The sequence below is a fragment of the Saccharomyces kudriavzevii genome, assembly GCF_947243775.1.
Source record: "Saccharomyces kudriavzevii IFO 1802 strain IFO1802 genome assembly, chromosome: 15".
NCBI classification, from domain to species: Eukaryota; Fungi; Ascomycota; class Saccharomycetes; order Saccharomycetales; family Saccharomycetaceae; genus Saccharomyces; species Saccharomyces kudriavzevii.
This window is the reverse complement of record NC_079286.1, coordinates 966,804-991,062: the sequence shown is the minus strand read 5'-3', so window position 1 is coordinate 991,062 and position 24,259 is coordinate 966,804. Positions and strand designations below refer to the sequence as shown.

The following is a 24,259-nucleotide window of genomic DNA, read 5'->3' as shown; positions in this document are numbered from 1 at the left end:
ACATAGACGAAATGCACAGCAAATACTGTAAGTGATACCGTAGTTATCCTGGCAGAGATACTGATTGTTGGTTTTAATGTGCGTAAGAAGATCTAGCGCGCAATGACGGTCCCCACTTATAAAGTACAAATGGGATGGCAGCTAGAATCAGAGTGAAAAAACCCACCAAGGACGAGCCCCACGCCACCGGATAATTCTTGATAGCTAAGTTGTTATACATTCCCCGACCAAACAATGGAAAAGCGCACGCAAATAAAGAACGACAGAAACTGTTACCAGCAAACACAGACGCAACGTGTTTCGGATAACAAGTGGCCAAATATGCAAATGTGGCTTGAAAAATATTGAAGGCGGCTATGACAAAAAAAATTTCTGAAATGATCGGTAAAATCCAATGTACTTGAGCTGTCCAACCAAATAAGAATAGAGACAAAGGCAAACTCCAGGACACGCACATCGCCATAATCAAGAAAACCTCTGGTGTTAAAGTACCATTTCTGAAACGTGGCACAATAATTTTTTTATTCAAGACACCAAATAGGCCGTAAGCTAAGAAGCAACCAACGCAAAACCCCATATATGCCAGGCCCATCTCAACTAGAGTAAATTGGTAGATTCCGACAAACACAATGGGAAAAGCTTCAAAGAACAAATAGAAACAACCATACACGACAGAGATATAGAGATCAAAAGCTAACAAAGCGGGTTCCTTAATGATCATCTTAAATGGTCTGTATAGTGTATTAACCAAAAAAGTCTTTGCATCAATCTGTCTATCTAATCTATGCTGTTCGGTGTAGTATCTTTCATCGCCAGTTTCCTTCCTCAATTTCAGAGCACGGCGGTACAGAATGTTATGGTGTTGTGTCTCAGGGAAGAAAAATGCCAACAGGATGAAAGTAGCAGCACTCAACCACATCAATAGCCAAAAGATAAATCTCCAATTTTTGGCATCCACCATAGCGGCGCCTAACAGGGGGGCAAAGACCGGTGCAGAAAATACACCCGCTGACCATATCCCCAAAACCAATGGAACCATTTCTGGCGAAATGATATCTGTCACTGTACCGCCACCAGTAGCCAAAGACGGACTGCACAGTATACCGCTGATAAAACGCATCACAGTTAAACCACCAATGCTATGCACAGTGGCACAACCAACTTGGAAAATCATAAAAAGAGACAAAGTTATCATATAAAGATTGAGACGACCATAACGGGCAATTTCCGATAGTGGTGAAAATATTATGGGGCCCAACCCATAACCAAGGACGTATAGAGAAAGATTTAGAGTCGTCACCACGTGACCTACGTGGAATTCTTCTTGAATATATTCTTGGCCAGGTGTATAGATGGAGGACCCCATGTAAGTGACGAAAGTAAGTAGCATGATCTGGAATACAACGAGTGACTTTTTCTGGAGTGACCAGTTATGTGGGTTCCCAGGGTCAGACGGTCCATTCCAATTGACTAAGAAAGGGTCATTCTTCTTTATTTGGGAGTGCTCAGATACATATGATTCTGGACAAGCCTCCATATCACACTCGGCTTTATTGCTCTTTTTGTCAGTATATCCAGGCTCATCGATTTCACACACATGAGCACTTTGCAGGGTTTCTGTGCGGGAAATTAAGTCAAAATATTCTAAGAGGTCGACGACAACAGTATCCCTATAAATCGAGGTGTAAACCATAGTTAAAACAGCTGTTGTAGATAGCGCTTTGTTATACTCTTCACCATAATACCGAGCAAAAAATGTACATATTCTTCTTCATAAAAGATCTTTTATGTACTGCAATCATACTTGAGGTGTCAACACGGTATTTTAGCCAAAGATGTGAGAATGTAGTCATTTTTCAGACGGTTACGTTGATCACTAAGCGAATATTCCTCTTAACTTCTTCGTTATTGAGCTTTTTTTCTTTCTGCCTTTTCCAGATGAACGTTCCTGCGGATTATTGCAGAGAAAACGCGCAGGGCGGCGACTAGTTGAATTAGTAATCACCATCGCAAAATAGTACTGTAACTTCAAAATAAGGTTCTTTAAGAGTATCTGTAAATATAGAAGGCCATTCCGCGAGTATACACGGAAAAACCAAACAGACGAACGGCTTTTATATGGCCCCAGAAGTTTTGCATATTGGAAATTCGGGAAATGATACTAGCAGACACTACTGTTCTCTGTGTGCTTAGTAATAGCAAGTAGCAATTGTAGTAGTTCCAAACACCCATGCAGGTAACCCGACATATCTTTATATCAATGCTTTGTCATCTCTCTCGACCTACAATAGACCCAAACAAACCTTAGTAAGCCCATTTTTGCCAATTGTCATTGCTACTTTTCCTTGAAACCGCTGTTTCTACCTGATTCGAAATTAATCAAGCCTGTTAATTTCTACCATAGAGCTTAACCAAAATAATCATTTTCAACGAGCATTTCTCGCCCGCCCCTCCAAATCGGTGGCAAAAATAAGAGCAGAGGTAGTAATTGTAGCGGTAGAGGCACTACTTAGAACAAGTTGTATAGAGCCTTTAGGTAATCAAACCGTTGCATTAATCAAATAACAAAAACATAATTATTCAGAAATGACCTCAATTGGTACCGGTTACGATCTTTCCAATAGTGTTTTCTCCCCCGATGGTAGAAACTTTCAAGTGGAGTATGCCGTAAAAGCCGTCGAGAACGGCACCACGTCTATTGGTATCAAGTGCAACGATGGTGTGGTATTTGCTGTGGAAAAGCTTATCACTTCCAAACTGCTAGTTCCACAGAAAAATGTTAAGATTCAAGTCGTAGACCGTCATATCGGTTGCGTTTATTCAGGCTTGATCCCTGATGGCAGACATCTGGTCAATCGTGGCCGTGAAGAAGCCGCCAGCTTCAAAAAGATGTACAAGACGCCCATTCCCGTTCCTGCGTTTGCCGATCGTCTGGGACAGTACGTGCAGGCGCACACTTTGTACAATAGTGTTAGACCATTCGGAGTAAGTACCATCTTTGGGGGGGTAGATAAAGATGGTGCCCACCTTTACATGTTGGAGCCAAGCGGCTCATATTGGGGGTACAAGGGTGCCGCCACTGGGAAAGGTAGGCAATCCGCAAAGGCTGAATTGGAGAAACTAGTCGACCAACACACGGACGGTCTTACAGCGAAAGAGGCTGTCAAGCAAGCTGCAAGGATTATCTACTTGGCACACGAAGATAATAAAGAAAAAGACTTTGAGTTGGAGATGAGCTGGTGCTCACTGTCGGAAACAAATGGTCTCCACAAGTTTGTTAAGGGCAATCTGCTACAGGAGGCCATCGATTTCGCCCAAAAGGAGATTAACGGTGATGACGATGACGATGAAGATGATAGCGATAGTGCTATGTCCAGTGACGATGAAAACGCTCCAGTGGCTACGAACGCAAATGCTACTACCGACCAAGAGGGTGACATTCACTTAGAATAGTTGATATTTCAAAAAAAAAAAAAAAAAAAAAAAAAAAAGGAACGCCAAAAAGGAATATAGGAGTCGAAATAGCATGAACTCACATAGAAACCTAAATAAATACTCATGTACAGCCTTACCCCTTATATTTCACCTAACTAGATAAACTTCTCATCATACTACCTTAACATTATATACTATAATAAGATCGCCACTGTGATTTTTTAACCATACCCGTTACCCTTCCTTTCATTTCCTGGGCCAAAAAAAGTGAAAAATTTTCTCTTCGCCCGCTGGAAAATGCTTGAAAGTAATAACATCTACATATCATCTAAGCTTCGTGTTATTGTAAGAGTAGACAGCTATAAAGTGTTAAACATGAGTGAAATGGCTACCGAAACTCTCGAAAATATCAGACTAGAGGATATCCCTGTCGATGACATCGATTTTTCCGATCTAGAGGAACAGTACAAAGTTGCGGAAGAATTCAGTTTCGATCAATATATCGTGGTTAATGGTGCCCCAGTAATCCCATCTGCTAAAGTTCCCATTTTGAAGAAAGCTTTAACTTCTTTATTTTCCAAAGCTGGTAAAGTTGTTAATATGGACTTTCCAGTCGATGAAGCTACCGGTAAAACTAAGGGTTTTCTTTTCGTGGAATGTAAATCTGTTAACGACGCTAAGAAAATCATCAAGAGTTTCCATGGTAAAAGATTAGATTTGAAACATCGTTTGTTTCTCTACACTATGAAAGACGTTGAAAGATACAACTCTGACGACTTCGAAACTGAGTTCAGAGAGCCTAATATGCCAACTTTCGTTCCATCCAGTTCTTTGAAGTCCTGGTTAATGGATGATAAGGTGAGAGATCAATTTGTATTGCAAGATGACGTGAAAACTAGTGTTTTCTGGAACTCCATATTCAATGAAGAAGATTCTTTGGTGGAATGTAGAGAAAACTGGTCTACCAACTACGTTAGATTCTCTCCAAAGGGTACCTACTTGTTCTCTTACCATCAACAGGGTGTCACTGCGTGGGGTGGGCCAAACTTTGACCGCTTGAGAAGGTTCTATCATCCAGACGTAAGAAATTCCTCCGTTTCTCCAAATGAAAGATACTTGGTTACCTTCTCCACCGAGGGAATTGTTGTAGAAGATGATAACGAATTTTCTCCATTTACCAAGAAGAATGAAGGTCATCAATTATGCATCTGGGACATTGCTTCCGGTTTGTTGTTGGCAACCTTCCCAGTCATCAAGAGTCCATACTTGAAATGGCCTTTAGTCAGATGGTCCTACAACGATAAATACTGTGCTCGTATGGTGGGAGATAGCTTGATCGTCCACGACGCCGCCAAAAACTTCATGCCGCTAGAGGCGAAAGCTTTGAAACCTTCCGGTATCAGGGATTTCTCATTTGCTCCAGAAGGTGTTAAATTACAGCCATTCAGAAACGGTGACGAGCCTTCTGTTCTATTGGCTTACTGGACTCCTGAAACTAATAATTCCGCTTGTACTGCCGCCGTTGTTGAAGTTACTCGCGGTAGAGTCTTAAAAACTGTCAACTTGGTTCAAGTCTCTAATGTTACTTTACATTGGCAAAACCAAGCCGAATTCCTTTGCTTCAATGTCGAACGTCATACTAAATCTGGTAAGACGCAATTCAGTAACTTACAAATTTGTAGATTGACTGAAAGAGATATTCCAGTTGAAAAAGTTGAATTGAAAGATAGTGTCTTTGAATTTGCCTGGGAACCTCACGGAAATAGATTCGTAACAATTTCGGTACATGAAGTTGCTGATATGAACTATGCCATCCCAGCAAACACGATTCGCTTCTACGCCCCAGAAAGTAAAGAAAAGACAGCAAAAAATGTCATCAAAAGGTGGACTTTGGTCAAGGAAATCCCAAAAACATTCGCAAACACCATTTCTTGGTCACCAGCCGGCAGATTTGTTGTTGTCGGTGCCCTAGTGGGACCAAACATGCGCAGGTCAGACTTACAGTTTTTCGACTTAGACTACCCAGGCGAAAAGAATATTAACGACAATAATGACGTTTCAGCATCTCTGAAGGATATAGCTCACCCAACTTACTCTGCGGCTACTAATATCACTTGGGATCCATCTGGAAGATACGTTACCGCATGGTCCAGTTCTTTGAAGCACAAAGTGGAACATGGTTACAAAATATTCAACATTGCCGGTAACTTGATCAAAGAAGATGTCATCGGTGGATTCAAGAACTTTGCCTGGAGACCAAGACCGGCCTCGATCTTGCCCAACGCTGAAAGGAAAAAGGTTAGGAAGAACTTAAAGGAATGGTCTGCCCAATTCGAAGAACAAGATGCCATGGAAGCTGACACTGCTATGAGAGACTTAATCTTACATCAACGTGAATTATTGAAACAGTGGACCCAGTATAGAGAAAAAATTGGCGAAGAAATGGAAAAATCTTTGAATTTCAAAATTTTCGACGTTCAACCAGAAGATGCCAGCGATGATTTTACTACCGTTGAAGAGATAATTGAAGAAGTCCTGGAAGAAACTAAGGAAAAAGTTGAGTAGATGCCATAGGCTTACGTGCCTGTATGTAAACTAATACATCTTTTTTTAGTATAAATATTTGAATGACTCTATAATATTCATGAATACTACAATAGGCTCTATTATCTTAAATCTGCAGGGGTAGTACTGCTCGTGTTTAATGATAAAAGGGTCTTGCGACGTTTTTCTGTCACACATTTCTTTTTCTCCTGTCCGAGAATTTCTTTTTACTTGGTATTTTTTTTCCTCTTTTCTTTTTGTTTTAAGCATTATAAAGAAGAAAGATAGGACTTATTGATGAAGAAATGCTTGAAAGCGAAACCAGTAGCAACTGCGAGAAAGGTTTGGTCTAAAAAGTGCAGAATCAAAGATAAAGTAGGGCATTGCTATTATTAGCTGTTAATTACTAGTTTAGCACAGGTTACACGTTATTCCACGTTTTCTTTTGAATTCCTTCGTCTTCCCTCTTTATCTTTCGTACTGGCGCTTATTAGTCATTGATTAGAGCAGACAGAGATCTTTTGAGAGTACAGTCTTTTCATCAAAAAGTATACCACGTAATCGACATGTCTACCCTTTTTTTAATAGGAATGCACGGGACTGAAAAGTCCCAAACAATTGTACATAATGAACACTTTTTTGATAGAGTAATTGAGCTTCAAGACTTAGATTCCCTAATGGTTACTTTGTATAGGGACAGAGTCTCACCCTTTCCTAACCCCTATAACTTTGAAACTGGCGTGTCTCTAGTTCTGTATGACCCTTCAAGGTTTCAACTATCTGTGCGGCAGTTGGATGTTTTGTTCAAACGATTTTTCCCATCTTTTAATATTTCTGCAGTAGACCACACACATGAGGAAAATTTACAACGTCTCAACTGTGTTGAACGCGAAAATAGCGTCTGTCGTAACAGAATAACCAGGATCAACCACTGGATGTATCACCATAATGATGACACCCCAGACGGTATCGCCAAGAAACATTTTAGCACCATTAATCAAAATTCCGCCCCAACTCAAGCATGCCAAGCAAATATTTACACTTTATTATTGCATTTAAATGATTCCAAGGCACAGCATTTACAAAAGGCATCTGTGCCAAGGTTGATTCGCAACATCGAGTTCATGTCTTTCTTATCAGAGCCGATAGGAAAACTTTCTCAAGATGGGTCACACTATTGGAACATTTTATCAACTTGGGACTTCTGTGCCTTATCGTTGAGCACTCAAGAATTGATTTGGTGCGGGTTCACGCTTATCAAAAAGTTATCTAGGGATTCAAACGTACTCATTGCAGATAATAAATTACTGCTATTATTATTTACTTTGGAGTCATCTTATCATCAAGTCAACAAATTCCACAATTTTAGGCATGCCATTGACGTCATGCAAGCCACATGGCGATTATGTACATATCTTATTAAGGATAATCCTGTGCAAACACTGCTGTTGTGTATGGCTGCCATAGGTCATGATGTCGGTCATCCTGGGACTAATAATCAACTATTGTGCAACTGTGAATCAGAAGTTGCACAGAATTTCAAAAATGTCTCTATCTTGGAGAATTTTCATAGGGAATTATTTCAACAATTACTAACAGAGCATTGGCCTCAATTGTTGGCTATTTCGAAGAAACAATTCGATTTCATTTCTGAGGCCATTTTAGCTACTGATATGGCATTGCATTCTCAATATGAGGATAGATTAATGCACGAAAAGCCAATGAAACAGATCACTTTGATATCCTTAATTATCAAAGCGGCTGACATTTCCAATGTGACAAGACCTTTGTCAATATCAGCGCGTTGGGCATACCTGATCACTCTGGAGTTCAATGATTGTGCCCTCTTAGAATCATTTCATAAAGATCACCGTCCAGACCAAGACTGCTATGCTGATTCGTATAAGAATATCGATTCTGCAGAAGAAGATCTGGACTATATTCAAAGTATATTGACGAACGTGACCAATCCCGATGACATTATCAAAGATCATCCGTACATTCCAAATGGTCAGATATTTTTCATCAATACGTTCGCTGAGGTATTTTTCAATGCATTAAGTCAAAAATTTTCAAAATTGAAATTTTTAAGTGATAATGTTGAAATCAATAAAGAATATTGGATGAAACACAAGAAACCAAATTAGCAAGCATATAAAAAATTCTTGTATCATTTACCATTCATTGTATAAACATATAAATACATACATTTCTATTATTATATTTCATTTTGTGAAGTATTTGTGCTAAAATTCATTACTCATTTTTTTTTTCTCGTTTTGGTCTTTTCTTTGGCAAACACTTCATGTATATTAGCCTAGTTGATGGTTTTGGCCGTTCTTTACATGTATATACATTAATTTAGTGATAAACATGCTTGAATAAATCAAAGTACTACGAAATAGTTGGATACTGCCAAAATTAAGTAGAAAACAAAGGATATTAAACTCCATCAAAAACATTGTTAAAATTACAAACTAAATGAAATATATTCCTTGTATTGGTATATGCAAAATAAATAAAAAGATTAAATTGTTATGCAACTTCAAGAAAATCAACCATAGTATGTCCAATTTAATAAGCAGATCTATCAATTAAATCACGTTCCTTGTAATCGATTACAATACTAAAGGCCTTCAAAAGTTTTCTCCTAGCGCCCAATGCCAGAACACCTTTTTTCTCTAAAGTTTCGTCGTCTAGATAAACCAGTTCGATCCATGGGGTCTCGCTTAAGGCATCTGAATACTTATGCAGTCTTAACGATTTCAACCACATGGGTACATTCTTTAATAGCTTTGGGTCCGTCAAACTTTTTGGATTCATCGAAGAATTACTCGACAGAGGCGTATTTCCGTTGGATGATGTGGATGCCGATGTGACGCTCGTGGCAGCAGCACTAGTATTGGGATGACTATTGGCATTGTTGAACATATTTTGGTTGGACTTACTCAATTCGGTTCCTGATGATCTTGGAGTATTGGAAAAATATGAGGTTGTATTATGCAGAGGATGATGCAATGAATGATGGTGGTGAGAGTTATATTCGTTCCCCATGTTTGATCTTTTCTTTGTTTGAAAAAAAGAATGGGAAGTTGAAAGAGAGTGGGAGAGATAGTTGGAGTTATCTGATGGCAACTTTTTGTATTTGGTACTAATGCCGTTGTTATATTGTTTCTGAACGGGAATGAGATTTGGACTTGAGGTAACATGAGGCTCTGCTGATTTGGATCTTTGACTTGGGTCATTGATGCTATCATAGATGGGTTGGATGATTGGTATTGAATGTGGTTGAGGGGACCAATTCTGATACAGCAAATTATCGGCATTCTCAGAGTCGTTGGTGATAGGACTAGACGAAAAGACGGAATCGATATTCAAAATTTGGGTGTCATCCCTGTTAGGTATTGGGGATGCTATTGCAGGAAGAGGAGGCGAGATAAAAGAGGTGTTTGTCAGAGTGTCCAATTTCAATTTAGTATATTTCAAAACGTCATCGTTCAAAATGGAGAGTATATTATCCATTACAGTATTTTGTTGGCTGCTAGTCAGCATCGATATCCAGGAGCACAATTGATTGATGTCTTGACTGAAGTTCACACCTATGTTCGAATCATTTTTTTGGGGTAGAGGTTGGGAGTGTTGTTGCGGTTGACGTGACTGTGGTAAGGGCATTGAGCCACTTTGTGATGGAATACCTAGAATATTATTTGAAGACCTTTGAAAGGAATCCAAGTACATCGAGGTTGAAGATAAAGTAGATTGCAGTGTCTTCGGAGATTGCATCATGGGTGAAACGATAGCAGAACCAGCTGCCGTGGACGATACTGTTTGAATATTAAGGGAAGGCAATGGTGCCTGCTGTTGCTGTTGTTGCTGGAGCGGCTGAGGCCTAGTCCTCGTTGTCTCTAGCATGAAGGATTGCTGATCGAGCATGTCATTCAGCGACATACTGTGGGTTTGGGGAGACAGAACATTTGTGGCTACAGATGAATTGCACTGGTTATTGCTACCATTGTTGCTGACGGAATTGTTGCTGTTGTTGCTGTTGCTGTTGTTGTTTATGGCTGATGATTGTGGCGAAAGCAAAACAGCACCAGGATGAGCCCCTCTAGACATGTTGTATGGCGACTTGGATCCCGTAGGAAATTCCTCATACGGATGTTTCATGGTTTCTCTACTGACAATTTCTTTATATGAACAGTTCTTTCTTACTGAAAACAATATCTACAGTATATACAGTGATCTAGATTGCCCAAAGGACGCTGTATCAGTGTAACGATAACACTGGGTAAACACAACGTATTGGAGACTGTGTTTCTGTACTAGTCAGTAGTAGTTGTTCGATATCTCATCGCCAATTCGCTACCAAACTTATTCTGGAAAAAAAAAGAACGAAAAAAATTTGCGTTCTTTCTTTTTCCAACTGGCAGTTCGCTGTGGTGCACGGTAAAATAGCAGCTGTATAACCAGTAACTCTCTCACTGAGGAAGTGGTCTTCTGGGAACAACATCGATAAGGAAGTCAAACATGTCACTCTTTTGTAGGGCCTCTGCGATATCTGCCTTCTGCAGAGTACGCCTTTTGTTTCTTTCTGCCACGCACCAAGCCCGCATGGTCAATTCTGTGATGAAGATCTCACAGGCTTTGGCAAAGATGATGGGGGCCTCCGCACTAATCATCTTGACGTCCTCGTCCGTCTTCATAACTTTCCGAATCCTTGCAAAAGGTAGCGAGTGTGATTTGAAGTCGTCTTGATGTTCCGAGCCAGGTTCGTTCGTGGACTCAATCTCGTTGATCAATTCTTGCCAGTAACGTATCATTATCTCTCTATAATGGCCTACCAACCCTTGACCTACATTTTTGAATACATCGTACTCCTCGTCGTCATCGTCCGCGCCATCACTATCGTCATTGTCTTCGCCTTCGAGCGACCCTCGATTATTTGTCGGCAGATCTATTTGTTCATGGCCCGCTTGAATTGCTTGCAGCTCCTGCACCATCCGGAATTCTTCCTCGGAAACAGCCAGTCCCGAGTTCTCCTGTTCTTCTTCTTCCTTTTGTTGTTGTTGTTGTTGTTGTTGTTGTCTTGGCATACTTACGCCCCCTCTTTGGACCATCGAACTGGAGTTGAGCTCCTCCGGGAGCGATGATTGAGGCACAAGCCCCTGTTGTGGAGAAAAATGTCTATCGGTCATTATTCAAGCAAACAACGGTGATATCTCGAATCAGTCTACCCTCTTACAGAATATTTTATTGCTTCCTATTCTTCTCTTCGTTTATGCGGTATATAACAGCTAAGGAAAGTTAATCTCCGGAAGCAATCTTAAGGGCCCGCCCCAGACTAATTTACGTGCAGGTACACACAAGAAGCAGAAAAGAAAACAGTCTCATGGTTTCGAAGGTTTATCCCGCTACAATATACCTGGTTATTGGATCGGTGAGCGCATGGGTTCCTTTTGAGAGTCGAACCATAATACGCGGCAGATTGTATAGGTTAGCTCGGTATGGCTCTGATCACCACGACGTACGAAATGATATACATTGGTATTGAGATCTTGATTGAACGGATTAAGACAAGTTCTAGATAGTAGGTAAAAGCTAATGGCAAGAATAGCTAGGAGGCGGAACACATCTATTCAAACTATGTCAAGAGAATTCAAATCGTTTGGGTCTACGGAACAGTCTTTATTATCGAAAGGCCATGGAGAACCTAGTTACAGTGAAATATACGCCGAGCCTGAGAACTTCTTAGAGATTGAGGTGCATAATCCCAAAACACACATACCCAACGGGATGGATTCGAAAGGAATGTTTACAGATTACGAAATAATATGCCGCACAAACTTGCCGAGTTTCCACAAGAGAGTATCGAGGGTGAGGAGACGATACTCTGACTTTGAATATTTCCGCAAATGCTTGATCAAGGAAATTTCGATGCTTAATCACCCAAAAGTAATGGTTCCCCACTTACCGGGCAAGATTCTCTTGAGTAACAGGTTCAGCAATGAAATCATTGAGGAAAGAAGGCAAGGTTTGAACACTTGGATGCAGTCAGTAGCCGGCCACCCCCTACTGCAGTCCGGTTCTAAAGTCCTTGTTAGGTTTATTGAAGCGGAGAAATTTGTCGGCTAGAACGGAATTCTTTTACGTGAATAAATAATATAGATTAGATAAAAGAATAAATAAAATAAATAATGAGTCCCAAAGATCAAGTCAGTGTGTATTTTGGTCCGTCTCCACCCTCAGGTACTTTCCAAGTGATATCTTGCCTTGGCGCCTTTATATCACAGGTCTTACAATGGATGCAATTTTGAGAGTTGATTTGGAGCCTTGTGCCCACGGAAGATTTTTCACTCTTGACAAACTCGTATACACCCGCTGGGCAAAATCTTGATTCGACGCCCTTCCAAACTGGGAAGCTTCTCTCGGCGTATTTCACCATATCTTGATCTGGAACTCTCAAGTGGCATGGTTCATCATCGTCATGGTACGTTCCCGTTCTGGACACAGATGTTAATATATCGAAGGATATCACACCATCTGGCTTGGGATATTCTATGGGTTTGTAATCTGAGGCAGGTTTCAAAATTTCACCGTCATTTTTCTCATCGAATTTCAGTGTCCAAGGAACTTTGCCCTTCAAAAACAAAGAGTCGATACCAGAATATATCATGCCACCATATCCACCGAATCTCCCATTGAATGACGGTCTGATATTACGGACTTCATAAAGTTCTTTATATATGGATGAATTTTTAAACGCGCTTTCGTATGATTCCAAGTTGATAATTGGCTCTTTAGCAAAAATTTCCGTCTTGACATCGTCGTCTTCAACTTCTTCTAATACAGGTAAACCTTTTATAGATTCAAAGATACTTTCAGCGGCAAGCAACCCACTCTTCATTGCGGTATGTGTTCCCTTGATCTTAGGCACGTTCATAAAGCCGGCGCTAGCACCTACTAAAATGCCTCCAGGGAAGTTCAGTTTTGGCACAGATTGAAGACCACCTTCATTCAAAGCTCTTGCAGCATAGGCAATGCACCTACCGCCTTCTAAAACTTTGGAATAATACGGATGATGTTTCATTTTCTGGAATTCTTTGTATGGTGAAACGTATGGATTCTTGTAGTCCAGCCCCACCACAAGGCCTACTGTAACCAGCCCTTCGCCGAAATGATATTGAAAACCACCACCATAAATGTCATTTGATAACGGATATCCCATAGTGTGGGCTGCGAACCCCTTGCTGAAATTCTCAGGTTTTACTTCCCAAACTTCTTTGATACCCAATCCATAAGTCTGATGCTGTCTGCCTTTTCTTAAATCATACTTTTTAAGGGCTTGTTTGGTCAAGGAACCATGACAGCCCTCTGCTAATACAGTTTGTCTTGCCCAAAATTCCATACCACGTTCGAAAGTCTCTTTAGGCTTGCCAGATTTCGAAATACCAGCATCCTTGGTGACTATACCTTTCACAGCATTATTTTTATCATATATGAGGTCTGACACAGCTATCCCAGGATAGATTTCAACTCCTACTTCTTCTGCTTTTTCTCCCAAGTAACCAACGACTTGGTTCAAAGAGACAATGAAGTTACGACCTTTATTCACCATTTGAGATGGTTCGGGGACGCTTATGGCCCAGTTCCCCTTCAAGAACTTCAAATGCTCTTTGGTCACCAAAGTCGCTAAATGTTTTGGCAACGGAATACCTATATCAGATTGTTCATCAGGAAACAGCTCCATCCATACTCCTGGTTCTAATATGGCACCTGAAACAGTTTGGCCGCCCAGCACACTAGATTTTTCAAGTACAACAACACGCAACTGACCTGTTCCCGAGGCATTGTCTAACTGTTTCAGTTTAATGGCTGTTGCCAATCCTGCCGGTCCTCCTCCAACAATGCAAACATCCACATAATCGCGGGCTCTTGGTTCATTCAGCAGCTCCCTTTCATCTTCAGTAAGATGTGCCTCGTTCAGGACGCTGCATGACAGGCTGAACTTTCTTGTCATGGCTGTGCGTACGGTCAAATGACTAGACTTTGCTAAAGTAGTCATTTGCAGGCCTCTAACTAAGCGCTTATTAGTAAGCCTAATCATTTTTCTTTTTCCTGAAATGGATTTTCCTTGCTCGTTTGACACCACTTCTCATTTTTTTATTCAATAATTTTAACTGAATGAAGAATGCAATAATAAATTGAAAATAACAAGTAAGTCCGTTTGGAACTCTGAATTTTTCAGTTAACCATTTCTTTTCTGACAGTCCTGCAAGTGCCGATCGGAAAATGACGAAAAATAAAAGCTTTCCGCATATTTCGGATAAACTAAATGTGGGGTAAGCAGATGAATTTAAACACCAATAGCTTTGAAATAACCGTAAATTAATATGATATCGATGGTAAACCAGCCTAATCGTTCATTTGTCCTCCCTTATTTATTTGTAGTTGTTTATTTATTTGAATATTGTAATGAAAGTTAGAACTAGCTAAATAATTGTCCGAATGAGAAGAACAGATAGTATAATTTGAGAAAAAATAAACAGTAATAAAAGAGTAGAGTAGCCGTTAAGCTATTGTAAAGGAGAAAAAATCAATTGAATATATTTTCTAGGTCATCTAAGGTGATTGATTCTGGAGATTCGATATCGTGGGTCAAAAATCCATTTCTCACAATTTTCATCCAATTCGTAACTTCGTTTCGTGGTTCTTGAGCATTCAGGTTCGATTCTCTTTCATTGTCTTGGCTAGAATTCAAGTCTGACAAAGATTCAGTAGAGCAACCAGCAGTAGCATTGCTAACTGGCGAACTGCTACTACTGCTGTTTACAGAACTCTCTGAAGAACTTTCAATGGGAGTCTGTGTGGAGATTACCTTATGAATGGCAGCCAGCTCGGAAGAGCTGCGTGAGTTTTTCTTGAACCCATTCTTTGGCAAAAGTTTAGAAAGTCTTGGTGCAGCAGCTGCTGCAGTAACATAAGTATTTGATGATGTATTACGGGACACGGAAGACTCTGGGGAAACGTTCTTGGAACCTACAAAGGCAGATAGCGAAGTAGAAGATAGTATCTTTTTTGGTGTCGATAAAACGGATGAGGATTGGGATTTTGTTTGTTTTCCTGTTTTTGCGGCTTTACTCCTCTTTGGTTCCGTCATGCAATCAGGAGCATCGTCATCTGGATAATTTCTTTTCTTATTGATGTTCTTACTCTTCGATGCTGGAGTAGAAGGTGTCTGTAATTGCTGTTGGTTACTACTTATTGACGGTGACAAATTTAGTGACACTGGAGAAGTCGAGTAAGGTATGTTGAATTCTGGACTTAACGAAAAGGCCAAATTTCCCACATTCAAATTTTTTGAAAAGGAGCTGTTAGAAGCTACGTTTTTCATATCCGCCATCGAGCTCGAATAACTATCATTGCTAGCCTGCTGATTGCCGTTGTCGTTAGAGTCCTTTTTTTTCTTGCCAGTTGGATTAAAGTCGCTTGAATCACTCAACTTTTCTAATTGTTGCTTAAGCTGCATCGTGACAGCCTGGGCATGCTCTTTATAATCAGGTGATAATATCCCTCTGTAGATATAAAGCATCCTTCTAGGAGAAGAATTCGACCACTCTCTCGATAAAGCATAAATTAACGTCTTCTCGCCCTTTTCGATTTTCTTAACATAAGCATTCAGTTTCGCAGAAATCAAGTTTGATAATTTGGTCGATAAATTAGACATATCCGGGTGTTTTTGCAAAAGTAAATCACACAATTGTTTAACAGTCATACCTTGTTGATTCGGGTCCATCTCCCATAATATTACAAAAACCGCATGAAGGACATCATCATCCAGAGGGGAGTCTCTATTTTCGGGCTTTGGTATTTCACCGGTAACAGGTATCAACTTAGATATTTCTAATAGTGGATTGTCTTTCTTTAAGACGCCAGAATCTTTTTTAGGTTTAGAGGTTTTAGTTTCCTGAGATGACGAAAATGAAGAACCAGATAAACTATTATCATCGAGTGTCATGCTCGGCTGGTTTCCAACAAGATCCGTACCCGGATTCGAAATAGTGTCAGCTCTAGTGGTAAAGCCCATTGAACTCAATTGAAAAACTGGGGAATTTGAGTTATGAAGGATTTCATTCTCTAAAGTTGGTATTTGCAAAGGTCTGGAATTTGCCAATGCCATTATAGGTTATTCAATTTTTTTATATTGTTATTTTCTGTCTTTTTTTTTGGGTATTTTTTTTAGTCCTTTTCAAAGAAATTATAGCAAAGCAAAAAGAAGAGTGTAAAAAAATTGATTTATGAAATCAGAAAAATGTTGGAAAAATTAGTTAAAACCTCCCAATATCTCTTTTGTTGTTGATTGATTGCTTGTTTATTCTCTACTCTATCAGTTTCGTTTCTACTAACGTTTCTTTATATAATTCCGCTTACTGACACAGAAGTGACTAAAAAAGGGTAAAAAGGGAAATGATTAAGAAAAAGGGCAGCTTAACCGGGGTAAAAATAATAAACAGAAAATAAGGTGAAAGCGGATAGAAAAATTTGAACTTAAAGTGTATTCCAATGTAAAGGAAAAGCTAAATAAAAAGAATAGGGGAAAAAAATGCTATTGTTTTAAAGCTTTCAATGTGATGGAACGCTGGAAAGAAAAAGTTATAATTTTTGTTTTTTGAGCCAAACAGTCAATCAATGACTTTTTGTTTCTGATTATTCCGAGATAGAATTTACCAAGAACCTTAACTGATAAAAATAAGGGGAGCTTAGAAAACTCTTGATAATGAAAACGGAAAGGCGTAGAAAAAGAAGTACGTTGAAAATTAAATCATCCCAAGTTAAAAGAAGAAAAGGAAAGGCGCCTTAAGAGAGGGTACGAAAAACATTCACGAGATAACATGGAAATAAGATGTAGTATAAGAAGAGGAAAAGAAAAAGAATTTTGACTACTCATCGCATAGATTCTAGAAAATTTTTTCGCCAAAAGTTTCATCGACCAAGTAATTTTAGCTTTTTTGCGTCTGCTTCTTATTCAAATATCTCCGAACCCACCAAAAAAAAAAAAAAAAAACACCTTTGCACCCACAGTGCATAGCGATGGGATGTAAGGTTGGGATGTATGTGTATGCCGGCAAAAGGTGGACTTGAAGGAAATGCGTTCGTATTATGCATATTCAAAAAGTGGGAAGAAGCCTTTTTATAAAACCAACCAGCGGTATTTTGTTGATAGATGAGAACTATGGTCTGTCTGTCGTGCTCACGAGAGTCTCATCGGTCTAGGTTGGATGATAAACAGCAGAAGCTGCATGAAATTAATTGGAGCAAAATGATAATGATCATGTAATTATTAGGATTTCTGTTCTTTAAGGATGTGTTTATTCTTCAATGCCAAGGGTAGAGAGTATATAGAATCTTAAATGTGAAGGAAAATACTTAAGAAATAAGATGTTCTTGAATATATATACCATTGTGCCCTTCGACAACCGTGAAAAAAAAATTCAGTTACAACCGCGTTTTGTCCATTACCGCCTGCTATCCGTGCACCCCAAACAAAAAATAAAAAGCCGTCCAGAGCGGATACAAAAACCAGTCGGAAACGCCGGCTGGCAGCCGGTGTTTGACAGCCTCATATTTATTGCAGGGACGGATGGATTAAAAACGACAACATTTAGCCGCCAATACAGAGAGGCAAATACAAATTCAATAGGCAGAACTAAATCTTGGAGCTTTTTAAGGAGTTTTGAAGACACCCTTAAGAACGATGACAAGGCGAACAACATTTGAGGCGTCATCACAAAAAGCAGATATGAACAAGACTTGGTTCATAACAAAGGTACGCCGGGCCGCTGGCTTGCCGCCAACTTTAAGGAAGGCAAATTGCGCAAGTGAAAGAATAAACCTCAGTGTTTGATTTACTTTTCTAATTTGACTGTGAAAAGGGAGTAATAGTTTGGTTATCAACTGAAGAAGGTAGAGGAAGGGTAAGGTGTGATAAATATCACTGTGTACGTTGCATGGAGTGATGTCGGAAACGTCCATTTGGTTACACATCTAACTAAGGAAGTCAACCTGCCCTATATATGATGCTTGAATGGCTTTGACACAAAGTGACATCAGAGCGTTACACTGGGACGCGATGTTTTCCCGTAATGCTTTAAGAACCTTTGATCATTCAAGTGTTGTTATTTCACGAAGATGTATCTCCTTTTCAGCTTCGGTATTTCAGCAAAATAGTGTTCAATTGGATGAAATAAAAGATGAACATTTAGAAAACAAGGAAAAACACGTGTCGCCATTTGAGAGGGTCCAAAATGTTGCAGCCGATTTGAAGAGTGAGTTGAAGGCTCCAGGCTCTGACATTAATGAAGTTTTCAATGATTTCAAAGACAAAGTTGAATCTTTGAAACAAAGTTTACGGAATCCTTCACCTATGGAAAGATCCCACTTATTGGCGAACTTTTCCTCGGATCTTTTACAGGAATTAAGCCATAAAAACAAAGACATGAAAATAGATCCCTATCAAGTTTTAAATACGTTATGTCAATACAAATTGGCCCGTTCGCAACATTTTACCATTGTTTTGAGGTATCTTCTATCAAATCAGTCTCCACAAGACGTTATTGCCCTATGGGTAAGATATTTAGAAACAATTTCAGAAAACCCAATGATCTTACTTCAAAATAGCTCCCCTCATGCACATACACAAAATATTGCTATTACCACCATTGCTTATTTACTCTTGCCGGAAAATACTGTCAATATCAAAATTTTGCATAAGATTTTGCAGATCGATGAAAAAATGGGTCAGATTTTACCCTTTAACATGATAAAAAGAATGTTAAATATCGAATATAGTTCTCTTGAAGGGAGGGATGTGGTTATGAAGAACCTGAATGGCTTATACTATCAATATACGGTACAGGACACTGGTCACTTCCTAAATCAAATTGAAAACGCTCCTAGATGGATAGATTTAAGAGATCTCTACGGCCAATACGATAAACTTGAAGGTGAAAAAAACATTGAAGTCATTGCTATGTTCATGGATAAGTTTATTGATTTGCAGAGGCCCGATCAAGCGGTAAGTATTTACAATCAGTATAGTACGATTTTCCCCCATAACTTGCCCCTAAAGGATCGTTTATTGAATGCTGTAGCACATCTGCGAGCCAATTCTAGTAAAGAGAAATTGGATAGAATCCTAGCAGTCTGGAATAGTGTTATCAAACCAGAAGGTGATATTAAAAATACATCTTATGCGTCGTTGGTCAAGGCTTTATGCAGTTCAGGAAATTTCAATCACTTAAAGGCATTTTGGGAAGAGGAACTTCCTGAGAACTTCAAGAAGGACCCCATAGTGAAAGAAGCATTTCTCCTGGCTCTATGCCAGACCTCCCCATTAACATACGACCAGATCAAGGGAGAATTAGGAGAGACTGTGAGAACTAAGAAACTGCTCAATAAAGTTTTGCTCTTCATGTTAAGCGATGAAAAAGTGAATGAAGAACAATTCAACACATTCTACCATAAACATTATCCAGCCGATGGTACCTCTTCCCCCACTTTGGAAACTTTGAGCATCAAAATGTATGCCAACTATAAATATCAAGCAGAAGATGTGCGTCCAGAATTTAGGCTACTGCAAAGTGTTTCCGTGAACCCCAAAGATTACGAAAAAGTCGAAAAAATTACAAAAGCGTTCACTTCCATATGCCCCACTATAGAGCCAATTCATCAGCTTTACAAACAGTTAGGAACTAGTTTGAATGCTAGGAACTATGCTGATTTCATTTCAGCGGAGTTTAGTAAGCCTAGCGGTACGGTGGCTGAGGCAGAGAGTTTGTTCGAAGGCTTCTTAGCGTATCAGAAAACTAGAAAAAGAAATGTGGATAACACACCATTGAATGCCTTATTATTAGGGCTCTGTGATAAGCTTTACAAAAGTAAACAGGGTGAGTATATTTTCTCCATCGAAAAGTATTATAATCTAGCTAAAGATTCGAGAATCAGGGTGTCAAACTTGGCAATTTCAAAAATTTTATTCAATTTGGCAACCTTTGCACGTAATTCTAAGGAGTTAGAAGAAACCGAAGTGGGCTTTATTAATCAATTCTTGCAAGATGTAGGTAGCAATGGAAGTTTTCGTCCCAATTTCAAAGATATACAAATTCTAAAAGAATGCGATGGAATTACAGTTCCAGAGACTCTTCTAGAAGAAGTTTATCATAAGAAGAAATAGGCTTCCATTATTGATTTTCTGTCCATATGATGCTGTAACTCAATGATCTCTTGTATATAACTACCATATAATTATTATTAATGTTTCCATGCATAATGATTTAAAGAACAATAAAGTAGCTGTAAGAAGCATTTCGGAAAAAGAAAAAAAGAAGCTTCCGGTCGGGTAACAAGAGAATATTCAGCAGATCTTCAAATATAGGTGGGCAAATAGAGTTAATTCTAATATTTATGCTATACTCCATGAATACCATATGAAAAAGATTGAATCTGTAACCATACGTATTAAATGGTGATGACATCTTCAAAAAGGACGTTGGATCCAAAAGAAGATTATTTACCCGTTGATAAACCGTCCACGAGTTCAAACCACACCATAATATCTGAATTAGCAACACAAGAGAAAGCAAGCTCTAATGGTACAACTCTAAAATTAATTGCGCTTAACATCAAATCGATATCTGATGAAGAGGTGGCTCATATTCAGAACGTTGAAAGATTGTCCTTAAGGAAAAATCATTTAACATCCTTACCTGCCAGCTTTAAGAGGCTATCAAAGCTGCAGTATCTGGATTTGCACAATAACAATTTCAAAGAAATTCCATACGTTCTAACCCAATGTCCCCAATTGGAGATATTGGATCTGTCATCCAATGAAATTGAAGCTTTTCCAGATGAAATATCATCTTTTTGGCAAGATAACATACGTGTATTGTCGTTGAAAGACAATAACGTGTCCAGCATACATAACTTGAAATCGATTACCAAATTTAACAAATTAAGCGTTTTAGATCTAGAAGATAACAAGTTGCCTAAAGAAGAGCTCGACCAGGTACAAAGTTATACTCCATTTCATGCAGGCATCACCAAAGAAGAATATTGGGCAATTGCAATATCGCGATATCTGAAAGACCACCCTATTCAAGCTATTCCAGAATCGAAAATATCCAGGGCAGCCAAAAGAATGGGATTTATAAATACAAACATGTCTAATGGAGTAATAAATGACAGCAATATAATCTCACCAGCCCCAAATGTGAACTCGAGTATAAATTCATCCACATCAGCAGCTTCATCCAATCTAATCTCAGCTTTGTCTTTCAGTGGCACTACAGCAAATGTTGAGCCAGATTCTGGTGGCACAGCGAACGGGACAGAGCTATATAACCACTCCAAATATAATGACTACTTTAAGAGGCTATCAATTTTGCCGGAGGAGTCATTGAGTAATGGTCACCAAAAAATATCACATGCAGAATTGGTTCTATCCTGTCGAAAGCTGTTGTTTAGCTTCACAGAGTGTCAGCAAGCAATTAGGAAAATTGCATCCTTCTGTAAAGAAAAAGCGGTAGCAGTGAATGTAGTTTCGCTATTATATTCGGTTAGATCACACACCGATGATTTGGTAGAGGTTTTGCAGCAAACAGAGAATGAAGACAAATCGCATGATCAGGCGCTAATTAAGCTATGTCTTACCATCATCACAAATTTCAAACAAATTATAACATTGTTGAGGAGAAATTTCGAGATATTCTTCAAAGAGGATGATTTATGCTTTATACGAATGTTTTACATGACATTAATGTGCGCTTATACCGAGATGTATAATGCATGGTCATTTATCAAAGAAGATGAACAGATAATTAACACAACGAATAAGCCTTCGAAGAAGCACTCTTTTTCAAGACATGACACATCGTCCAGTATCACAAACAGTGGAGGTCCGGTAGCGAATACAACCAGTACACTATGTAGTGGGAATGTTAAGTTACTGCCGAAAACAAGGAGCACAAGAGCTCCTTCAACATCTGCACTGCTTTCGAACAATAATATTCTGGCGGGAGATACACCTATTCCAAGCAGCGCAGCTGTTCCAGTACTATCACCGAATTTGAACAATCCTCACGTCCATGGTCCGATCTCGGGCAATCAGAATGTGACGAGCAGCGGGGTTGCCCAGACAAGTATTGGTGAAATAAAGCCTTCTAACGACAACTTGCCAAGGCAGCAACTACTTCAACATAACAAATCTACTAGCGACTCGAAGAAAGAGTCAATACCGCATGAAGTTAAGGCTCATCCTGTTATGAATTCTTCCATTATCAATGCATCAAATAGCGTTAGCACGATAACCTCTAATGCCAATATAACTCCCCCACCGATGAGTGGTAATATTTCCAGCAATAGTAGCACTAGTGCGGTGGAGACAAATATTGACATTCAACTATACCAGACACTCTCAACAGTAGTTAAAATGGTGAGCGTTGTATATAATCAATTGACTTCAGAAATATCCAAAATAGCTATTGCTAGCACAATGGGAAAGCAAATTTTGACGGACTCGTTGGCACCTAAGATTCGTGATTTAACTGAAACATGTCGTCAAGCAATGGACTTATCCAAACAATTAAATGAAAGGCTGAACCTACTAATACCAAACGATCTAAATTCGGAGAGGTATTTGACATCTTTGGAGAAATTGAAAACGTGGGAGATAATGAACTCATTTTTGAAAGTAATAATATCAATCTTGGCTAATACGAAAATTGTAATGAGCGACGTCCCCAATTTAAATGAACTTAGACCTAATTTGGCCAATTTGGCCAAGATAACTAAGGATGTCACTGTGATATTGGACTTGAGTTCATATAAAGCTGTGTCAGTAAGCGCTAACTCTCCAGAGTAGTATGAGAAGGAACTTGCATTATGAGAGAGTGTTAATTTTGAAATACGTTCGATTGGAGAATTATACATCTGTTGTATTGATATATATATATATATATATATATATATGCATGCAAAAAAGTAGAGGGGTGTGTCGGGAGAGAAGTTTTAAAAGTTACAAATTCATTGCATAAGAGATGTGCTGCGGGCGCTGAAAAGTTTAGATTGAGTTAGCGCTATCTAGAAAACCCTCGTAAACTTTGCATAGTTCATAATGATAGCCATGGACACCTTGAGATTCTAAAAAGATGGGTAAACGGACTCTTGTTCGTTCTGCGATACCTTTCAATCTAACAATATCAGTTCCATTCAACCCTGCTAATTTCCTATTGGTTGAAGCTGTTGCAGAAGCTTGTTTGCTGCTGCTATTATCGATTAAGATTACGAATATCTTGTCAAGGATGAAAAACAGTTTAAATAACTTGGATAAAGTGTCATTGGTCTTTGAATCTTCCATATTTTTGAATGTGAACTTTTCTACATAATCGATGAGATCGTCTGCAATTTTAATCAAATAAGACCCTTGCCCGAAGTAACTGGAATATTCAGATAAATTGTCAGAGCTTCGGGTATCGGGACTACGTCTCTTCTGTTCTGACTGAAGTAAATAGTCGGAGTTGGGGACATGGGCGATAGAATACCAGATGAAGTCCACCAAGGTTTTTAAATCTTTTAATAGCGGAGTAAGACTGGCGTAACCGTTTTTGATGTTCAACCCCCTGGATTGAACAAATTTTCTTTGAATTTGCAGAAGTTGATCATCAACATAGGAAATAAACTTGGATTGTTGAGACATTGATAATCTTCTTGGATGCGAAATTTCACCGTGGTCATTGGGCAATAATTCATTCAGTTTTGTGGTGGATGAGAATGGCGAAGATACGTTGATTCTGGGCTGAAAATCGTCAACATCGTCAAGCATGGTTACGTCATTGATTGCGTTGTTGGCTTTACTATAAACATCATTGAATTCTGGCGTATGATATTTCCTTTTCTTATTGGAAGTACATTGCCAGACGGTATCGTTAATGTTCGAATTCGCGACAACGTCGAAATCTGCAGTTGCCTCTATGTCAGAGTTTGGGTCCAAGTTCAAATCATCAATGTCTTTTTCATCCAGATCGTTCAGGTTATTCAGGTCCAGCTGTTCATTCGGTTGGGCATGCAGAGGTGTATTCGGTTCAGACATCGCTATATTATGCTATAATCCCTTATTTTTGGTTTTTTTGTTTTCTCGCTTTGTAATTAAATTATTTACAGCGATTAGTTTATTGTTTCTTCACCTAAATATTGTTAATCTTTACCTTTTTTATGTAGTCTTCCTATG

The 24,259-nt window shown here is 39.1% G+C and overlaps 12 protein-coding genes across 12 annotated transcripts; 6 read left to right on the top strand and 6 right to left on the bottom strand.

Moving 5' to 3' along the window:
- Nucleotides 1–73: 73 nt before the first annotated feature.
- On the bottom strand, nucleotides 74–1,693 carry SKDI15G4990 (MFS transporter; the record flags this gene model as incomplete). Its single annotated transcript, XM_056231539.1, has 1 exon — nucleotides 74–1,693. One exon carries the CDS (start codon nucleotides 1,691–1,693, stop codon nucleotides 74–76), a length of 1,620 nt encoding a protein of 539 aa, XP_056085347.1.
- Nucleotides 1,694–2,586: 893 nt separating this feature from the next.
- Nucleotides 2,587–3,453, top strand: PRE10 (proteasome core particle subunit alpha 7; the record flags this gene model as incomplete). Its single annotated transcript, XM_056231538.1, has 1 exon — nucleotides 2,587–3,453. One exon carries the CDS (start codon nucleotides 2,587–2,589, stop codon nucleotides 3,451–3,453), a length of 867 nt encoding a protein of 288 aa, XP_056085346.1.
- A 357-nt stretch (nucleotides 3,454–3,810) lies between these two features.
- Nucleotides 3,811–6,000, top strand: PRT1 (translation initiation factor eIF3 core subunit b; the record flags this gene model as incomplete). Its single annotated transcript, XM_056231536.1, has 1 exon — nucleotides 3,811–6,000. The coding sequence occupies one exon, from the start codon at nucleotides 3,811–3,813 to the stop codon at nucleotides 5,998–6,000; it is 2,190 nt and encodes a 729-aa protein (XP_056085345.1).
- Nucleotides 6,001–6,545: 545 nt separating this feature from the next.
- On the top strand, nucleotides 6,546–8,126 carry PDE2 (3',5'-cyclic-nucleotide phosphodiesterase PDE2; the record flags this gene model as incomplete). The annotated part of the gene is made up of 1 exon (XM_056231535.1): nucleotides 6,546–8,126. One exon carries the CDS (start codon nucleotides 6,546–6,548, stop codon nucleotides 8,124–8,126), a length of 1,581 nt encoding a protein of 526 aa, XP_056085344.1.
- A 427-nt stretch (nucleotides 8,127–8,553) lies between these two features.
- Nucleotides 8,554–10,146, bottom strand: VTS1 (Vts1p; the record flags this gene model as incomplete). Its single annotated transcript, XM_056231534.1, has 1 exon — nucleotides 8,554–10,146. The coding sequence occupies one exon, from the start codon at nucleotides 10,144–10,146 to the stop codon at nucleotides 8,554–8,556; it is 1,593 nt and encodes a 530-aa protein (XP_056085343.1).
- Nucleotides 10,147–10,457: 311 nt separating this feature from the next.
- HAP5 (Hap5p) lies at nucleotides 10,458–11,174 on the bottom strand (the record flags this gene model as incomplete). The annotated part of the gene is made up of 1 exon (XM_056231533.1): nucleotides 10,458–11,174. One exon carries the CDS (start codon nucleotides 11,172–11,174, stop codon nucleotides 10,458–10,460), a length of 717 nt encoding a protein of 238 aa, XP_056085342.1.
- A 448-nt stretch (nucleotides 11,175–11,622) lies between these two features.
- On the top strand, nucleotides 11,623–12,111 carry SNX3 (Snx3p; the record flags this gene model as incomplete). The annotated part of the gene is made up of 1 exon (XM_056231532.1): nucleotides 11,623–12,111. One exon carries the CDS (start codon nucleotides 11,623–11,625, stop codon nucleotides 12,109–12,111), a length of 489 nt encoding a protein of 162 aa, XP_056085341.1.
- A 76-nt stretch (nucleotides 12,112–12,187) lies between these two features.
- Nucleotides 12,188–14,083, bottom strand: CIR2 (electron-transferring-flavoprotein dehydrogenase; the record flags this gene model as incomplete). Its single annotated transcript, XM_056231531.1, has 1 exon — nucleotides 12,188–14,083. One exon carries the CDS (start codon nucleotides 14,081–14,083, stop codon nucleotides 12,188–12,190), a length of 1,896 nt encoding a protein of 631 aa, XP_056085340.1.
- A 489-nt stretch (nucleotides 14,084–14,572) lies between these two features.
- GDS1 (Gds1p) lies at nucleotides 14,573–16,156 on the bottom strand (the record flags this gene model as incomplete). The annotated part of the gene is made up of 1 exon (XM_056231530.1): nucleotides 14,573–16,156. One exon carries the CDS (start codon nucleotides 16,154–16,156, stop codon nucleotides 14,573–14,575), a length of 1,584 nt encoding a protein of 527 aa, XP_056085339.1.
- Nucleotides 16,157–18,106: 1,950 nt separating this feature from the next.
- Nucleotides 18,107–20,209, top strand: MSC6 (Msc6p; the record flags this gene model as incomplete). The annotated part of the gene is made up of 1 exon (XM_056231529.1): nucleotides 18,107–20,209. The coding sequence occupies one exon, from the start codon at nucleotides 18,107–18,109 to the stop codon at nucleotides 20,207–20,209; it is 2,103 nt and encodes a 700-aa protein (XP_056085338.1).
- A 288-nt stretch (nucleotides 20,210–20,497) lies between these two features.
- SOG2 (Sog2p) lies at nucleotides 20,498–22,894 on the top strand (the record flags this gene model as incomplete). The annotated part of the gene is made up of 1 exon (XM_056231528.1): nucleotides 20,498–22,894. The coding sequence occupies one exon, from the start codon at nucleotides 20,498–20,500 to the stop codon at nucleotides 22,892–22,894; it is 2,397 nt and encodes a 798-aa protein (XP_056085337.1).
- Nucleotides 22,895–23,092: 198 nt separating this feature from the next.
- TFB6 (TFIIH complex subunit TFB6) lies at nucleotides 23,093–24,121 on the bottom strand (the record flags this gene model as incomplete). The annotated part of the gene is made up of 1 exon (XM_056231527.1): nucleotides 23,093–24,121. One exon carries the CDS (start codon nucleotides 24,119–24,121, stop codon nucleotides 23,093–23,095), a length of 1,029 nt encoding a protein of 342 aa, XP_056085336.1.
- Between the last annotated feature and the right edge of the window lie 138 nt (nucleotides 24,122–24,259).